The sequence below is a fragment of the Balaenoptera physalus genome (assembly GCF_965194825.1).
Source record: "Balaenoptera physalus genome assembly, chromosome: 1".
Taxonomy (NCBI): Eukaryota; Metazoa; Chordata; class Mammalia; order Artiodactyla; family Balaenopteridae; genus Balaenoptera; species Balaenoptera physalus.
In genome coordinates, this window is record NC_138882.1 from 164015450 (window position 1) to 164022525 (window position 7076).

The 7076-nt window shown below is 42.3% G+C and overlaps 1 protein-coding gene across 5 annotated transcripts in view; it reads left to right on the forward strand.

Annotated features, from left to right (window-relative positions):
- The window catches only part of TRIT1 (tRNA isopentenyltransferase 1), a 44840-nt gene extending 43357 nt beyond the window's left edge, over positions 1 to 1483 (forward strand). For 4 of the 5 annotated variants that reach the window (XM_082444067.1, XM_082444066.1, XM_082444065.1 and 1 more), the window contains one exon: positions 657 to 1483. In XM_082444067.1, the coding sequence (XP_082300193.1) occupies positions 657 to 826 (170 nt within the window). In that variant the 3' untranslated portion in view covers positions 827 to 1483. The remainder of the gene's footprint in view (positions 1 to 656) is intronic. The other variant, XM_082444069.1, reaches the window with a different exon arrangement.
- The last annotated feature ends 5593 nt before the right edge of the window (positions 1484 to 7076 follow it).

Sequence of the window (7076 nt, forward strand, 5' to 3'; positions counted from 1 at the left end):
GCTCTAGGCGCACGGGCTTCAGTAGTTGTGGCATGCAGGCTCAGTAGTTATGGCTCATGGGCTCTAGAGCGCAGGCTCAGCAGTTGTGGCGCACGGGCTTAGTTGCTCTGCGGCATGTGGGATCTTCCCGGACCAGGGCTCGAACCCGTGTCCCCTGCACTGGCAGGCGGATTCTTAACCACCGCGCCACCAGGGAAGCCCTGGATTTGTAACTTTTGAACTGTGTGAGTTGAAATGTATCTGTAACAGGCAGCCCCATATGGGAAAATTGAGTCTGGAGCCCTGTTCTGGAAAATTGGCTCTCTTTTTGAGCTATAGGTAATCCGAAGAGCTTACCTGCTGTGTGACCTTGGACATAATGTAAGACCTCTGAAATCAGTCTCTTCCTGTATGAAATGAGCTGAATAATACTGTCCCGCAAGATTGTTGTGTGGATTTAGTGATATAAAGCCCCCAGCAGGTATACATGATACGTGGTAGCTAGTTTGCTAGCTAGCTGGCCATATGACTTATTCTTCTCTTAAAAATGCTAAGCAGCTGTACCAATACATGTGTTGATCCTGTTATTGTTAAAGAAAAGGATTGTATAGTTAATTTTGTATGCTTCCAGGATTATTTGTAGAAAATCCTAATTTTTTTTGTTTGTTTTGCCTTAGCACACATGAAGTCCAAGTCCCACTTGCACCAACTGAAGAAAAGAAGAAGGTTGGACTCAGATGCCATCACTACCATAGAGAGTCAGAGTATTTCCCCAGACCATGATAAAGAGCTTAAAGAAAAGGAATACCTGGGGCAGAATGATGAAGAGCTGAAATCCAGCATTTAAGGGACTTGTCCAGTGGCCTTTGCAAAGGTGGCGGGGGTCCAGTTCTTTCATTCAGTGGTGTGGTTTTATTTTTTTAATTTTTTATTTCTTTTCTTTTTTTTTTTTGGTGGTGTGGTTTTAACGTCTCATGTTCTCTGTCATGGAAACAGCAGGCCTTGTTAGCTCCTTGTGTGGCTGATATGTCTGGTCTGGTAATGAGTTTGGGAAGGGCTTTTTTTTTTCTTTTAACCGTAAAGTTTCTGTTTTTGAAAGGGGCACAGATTATACTTTTTTACATTTGATCTTTTTGGTGATGAATACTGGGATTCACTGTATCCCTTAAAAAAAGTTTTATGTCCTTGACTCTGGCTGGAAATATCTAATTTCCGGACACTTGTATAGATGATTGAGTTATTGTGAGCCACAATTCAAGAGTTCTGGATTTGGGTGAATGGCAGTAAAGGATCAGCCCCAGTGAGATAATTAAGTGAACCAAACCAGTTTTTGGAATTCCATCGAGATGGAGAGAATCCAACTGAGGTGGTTGTGACATGGAACTTGAAAACTGAAGACTGACATTTGTTGAGCTCCTCCTGTGTGATAATCACTGCTATCTTTCTATTGAGTTAGGAGACTATATTTTTATTGAAAGTTAAATAAAGAAAAAGTTTGCAAGAACCTCTCTAATCCTTAAAAAGATGTTTATGTTCATGTCTAACTTATATACAGTATGCTTTGTTTTCAACATGAGAGCTTTTTCTCAAAGTCGATGTTCTTAATATGCTATCTATTTGTTTATTTAGCACATGTTTATTGAGCACTTACTATATTCCTGGAAAACATCTGGAGAGGATCTTTTTTTTTATTGGAGATTTGTTATTTCCAGTTGAAGCTCTCTTATTGGAGTGACCTGAGCTACCAGCAACGTGAGTATACATATATATGAATATAACATAAAATTAAACATTTTTAAGTTTGCGATTCAGCAGGGTTTATGTTGTGCAACCAAAACTTTTTCATCACCCCAAACAGAAACTCTGCACCCATTAAGCAGTAACTCCCCACTCAAGCAGTATTATATTTGTTCGGAATCTACTATATGAGAGGCCCTAGAGTAGGCTAGAGGGATACAGAGATACAATGAAATGTGGTTCTTGCTTTCAGGGAGCTTGTAAATATCTTATATATACACAGACAACAAATTTAGGTAAGAGACTATCAAAGACCGTAAGAGCTGTATAGAATTTCACTCTGGAGGGAGGAGGGGAGGGATCATGGGAGAAGGCGCATTTCCGCGGGACCTGAAAAAGCAGTTCTTTGTGAATGTATGTGAGCTAGCTATGCAAAAGTTTTATTTTTTCCCTAGATTTTTTTACACAGTTCAATTTTCAAAAATCAAAATGATATAAAAAGACAAAGACATTCATTGAGAAATCTCGCTCCTACCTCCATCCCCTTCTCCTCCCATAGATAATCACTTATTAGTTTTTTTACATACCCCTCAAGTGTTCTTTTAAGTATCAGTAAATATGAACAAATACAAATATATATTCTTATTTCTTCCCCTTACCCAAAAGATAACAAATAGCACATACTGTCTTTATCCGTTACCTTACCTGTTGGCAGTAGCTGGGTGTGCATGGGTTTCCCCTGCCTCCTCTGGTAGGTCTCCCGTTTCTGTTCTTTACCACCCTCCCCAGGGTCCCCCAGTTGAGCACAGGCCATAAGCATCCTGAACTTCATTCAGATGCCAGGGTTAGGCCAAAACCAGCCTCTGAGGAAATCTTAAGCTATGGCCAGCCCTTTCATTCAGCCAGCAGATATTTTAGAACTTACTATGTGCCAGGTGCTGTGCTAGACTCTGGGAATTCAATGATCAAAAAAATCCACATTGATCAAATAATTACAGCTGCAGTAAGGGCTGTAAAGAAAGGACACTCGCGGTGAGTGCAGGTAATCCACAGTCCGGCCCCCACTTGGTGTGTGGGAGTGTGTGTGTGTGTGTGTGTGTGTGTGTGTGTGTGTGTGTGTGTGTTGGGAGGTGTGTGTCGAGGTGCATGGTGTGACACAGCAGGATGCTGGAGCAGGAGTCTGAAGCCAAGACTGCACGTGGTACCCCGTGATCTGGAAAGCTGGGCTTCTCAACTTGACTTCAGTGGCTTCTCCTCCCCCAGTCTGTGGGATATCCTGGCCCCCTTGAGTTTTATTGAGACTTACCCACGTTAACTGATTTGAATCTCAAGAATAAATGTATTCTTTGGTCAAAGAAATTGTCATTGAATCCACATCATCTTCTTCTTTAGATTAAATGTGTAATTTTCCCAATCAGTTTATTCACCACTTCAGGAGCTAATGGGGTGGGAAGCGGCATCTTCCCACTGGAAGTGGAGGTGAATACTTATTGTGAGCCAAGAGGGACCAAGCAGTTTATATACATTAGCTTCTCATACAGCCCTGGGAAAGAGACGCTGTTTCTATACACGTTTACCAATGGGGAAACGGGCTCAGCAAAGGCACCCAGCTAGTAAGTGGCAAAGCCAGAATTGAGGCGAGGCCACAGAATTAAGTGTTCAAGCTGTTGAGCCCTGTGTTAAGATGGCTGGTTTTAAGGAGGAACATTAGTCTTTGAAATGCTCTTCACACAAGTTGCTAAATATGTTTTAAACCTTAAAAAAAAGTTTCAGTGGAAAAGCAGGAAAAACTAGTTTTAATAATCCTTCCTTAAAAACCTTTAATCTGTCCATCTGAAATACCTGGAGCAGTAACTTCTCGTTGAACTAACTCACTGCTATCTCTCTGGCAGTTGGAAATCAGGGATTTCTTGAAAAAGAAGAATCAAAGTGCCCAATATTTAACTAAGTTTAAGGCACTGTGGTTGTGCCTGCTACCTCTGTTCTTAGACTCAGCAGGATGGAATTCCTTTACCAGCAGCAGAGGGCCTGAGGAAGGCAGAACCCTCACTAGGAATCTACTTGGTGCCCTGGCCTGAGGCACTGCCTTGAGGTAGATGTCCCCTCTCTGCCTGCTGCCCTCTGAATGACTTTGCTGTTGCACGCGTAGGGAAGGGAGTAGCTCTGTCTAATGATTTTCCTATACTTAGAGATGAAAGGCTCCTTAGCACCTTCTTGTACCGATGGGGAAACTGAGGCCCAAAACGTGGACGTTCCACAGCCACAGAGCAAGTTGTGACAAAACCAGCACAAGCCTCAGGTCTCCTCTCACTCAACTGCCCAATCTCATACCAAATCTCATTTGAGAGCAGGAAGGGGCCAGCTTTGGGCATTTTGTTCAGCCTGGAGTGAGGATAAGGAATGCCATTTTGTACCGTCTTGCCTCAGATAATCCCTAGACAAGCAGAGCCTTTCGGTGCAGGTGCCCAGAGTCTCCAGTCCACGGCAGTGCTCTCTAAATGGCTTTGGCAGTTAATTCCAACACTCAGCAAGCTATTAGGTCCATCTACCTCTGTTAGGAAAAACCTTTTCCCCTCAGTTTTATTGAGAGATAATTGACAGATAAAGCAGACATCTTGACTCGACTTTAGACACTTCTTGTAGTTCGGACAATGCTGTTTTAAGTAGGTAGGAAATACTTTGACTCCGGAAAGAGAGGTGGATTCTTAGTCTTTAAAATACTTTGCTTTTTAGGGCTCAGCAAAACATTTCATCTATAGGTACATGGTTTGAGCCTTTGTAATTCTCAGTAATTTATGTTCTTAGCCTCAGTCCCGCATTCTACAAAGAAGATTTTTCTGCTTAAAACACTCAGCACAACATTAAAACAACAACAACAAAAACAAACAGAAAAAAACACTAGAAAGTAAGCTTTTATGAATGCAGTAACCTGTCTCTATATCCCCAGCATCTAGAAAGTCAAATATTTGTTGAATTAGTTGCATGAAAGCCTCACAGTTAAGTGGATTTCTACATAAATAATCTGCTTTAATTGTTAAATAGCTTTTAACTAAGATGAAGAAATCTTGGGATAGTAGCCACAGGAAGGAGCTTCATTATTTGATTATCACCTACTTGGGTGGTTAGGGCTGTTTTCTGAAAAGATGGCTAACGGGTCATTGGTAAAGCTATTTTGAATACGTACAAAGGACGCTGCCTGGTTGTGTTAGTTAGGGTGAAAGGCTAAGCTGCTGTAACAGAGAGACTCAACAATACAGTGGCTTAAAGAACAAAGAAGTTTGTTTCCTCCTCACATAACAACTCTGAGGGGAGTTAACATTTCCGAAGTGAGCGGTCCAGGTCAGTGGGGCAGCTCCACTCTAAGCGGTCATTCAGGGACACAGATTCCCTGTATCATGTTGTCTCTCCACCCTCTGGGGGGCATTGTCAACACCTGCCTGGTTAAAGTTGGCTCATCTCTGGTTCCAGCCAGTGGGAAGGAGACAAAGCGTGGAGCGGGCACGCCAGATGCCCTAAGGCCTGGACCCTGCAGTGGCACACATACTTTTGCTCACTTTCTTTTGGCAAAAGAACTTAGTTATGTGGCCACACCTAACCTGCAAAGGAGGCTGAGAAATGTAGTCAAGCCAGGAAAGAATGGGAGGACAGATTTTGGTGGGCAACTTGGAGTCTCCACTAAATTAGTCTCATGGAAAGAACACTGGTTTAACTCATTAGCTCTGCTAGCTCGCTAGGGGCAAATCTCTCTATTTCCCCATCTGTGAAATCAGTGAGTTGCATGAGCTGACCTGAAATATTTCAGAAAGTAAAGCTTGGCAAAATCTTGGCTGCTGAGATTTTAAGATGAGAATTAAAAATCGTTACAGTGAACATGAGACTGAGTGAGCCTTGGGGCCAATGGCTAATGCTCTAAAGATGGTGGAAAGGAAAGATGGAAGGTATTTTGGTGGTATTGCAGAATACCTGAACTAAGAGCTGTAACCATCTACCTCCAGACTTCTTTTGATGTGGGGAAAAAAAAAAAGAACTGCTATTTGTACCTGCAGCTGAAGGCTTTCCTGTCTAATATGCTGTCTGTGCGGCCCTGGGAAAGTTGCTCAAGCAGCCTGAGTTTCCTCGTATATAAAATGGAGTTATTACCTCCATTCCAGGGGACATTGTAAGGATTAAATGAGGTCCTTCTGAAAGCAGCATAGTGTTTGGCACTGTAGTGCCTAGGAAGTGGTAGGTATAAATTGGATTTATTTGCTTCATTGGGGAAAAAATTGTTAATGCTACTAAAGTGTTGGTTTATAGTATGGTGTCAGTTCCCAGAAGTTATCAGGGCAAGCTCTGACTTAAAGCTGACTGGTTTGGTGGTCCACTGGGCTACTGGCTAAAACTTGTGCCTCAGGCTTTATCTGTCATTCAACCAGGCTTCAGCTGCTAGTCGTTACTGTTGTTGTTTCTTAATGCATATGATTTCTTCATGAGTTAGCTCATTTGCTTGAACAGTCTCATTCACCTGAAATGCCCTTTCCCCTACTCTTCACTTAGTGAACTCCTGCATATCCTTCAAGGCCCAGATCTGATGTTCTCTCCTTAGACAAAGCTTCCTTGGCTCCTCTAGGGAGGTTTAGTTTTTCCTTCCTACGTGTTCCTATAACAGTTTATTACATAATAGTAGCATATGGTACTACGTGCCAGGCATGTTCTAAGTAGTTTACATGTAATTCATTTAGTCCTTACATCATCATTGTTATTAGCTCTGTTCTTCGGTTGAAGAAACCGAGTAGAAGAGTTAAGTGATTTTCTGGAGGGCAAGCTGGGATTTGAAACCAGCTGGGTGGCTCCAAAGTCTGTGTTCTGAGCCAGCATAGTCTTTTCCCTCCTCATTGCTCTGCTACAGCACATCTCACCTGTAACTATCTCATGCTCTCGTTGGCGAGTAAGTCCTGGCATGACGTGAGTCCTATCTTAAGGCAAATGTGAGGCACACAGTGGGTACCCAATAGATATTAAGGCTGGTTTAGACAGGACATGACTCCATGTCTAAACATGAACATGGCTACTCTTCACTGGGTGCTTTGCTGTGTGTCAGGCATTTTGTGTTAAGTACATGCATACCTTATAATGATTTCTTTAAACAAACGGACAAGGTAGTTTATTATTCCCATTTTATAAACAGGCATATATATACAGAGAGCTTAATGATGGTTGGCACAGAGTAGACATGCAAATATTTGCTGAGGACTAGAGAGAAAGTCCTGTGAGGACAGGAATTTTTGTCCACTGTTAACTGCTTTATCCCTGGCACCTACAAGGGGCCTGCTCCTTGAAAGGCACTCGGTAAACATTTCTTTCTTTCTTTTTTTCAATAT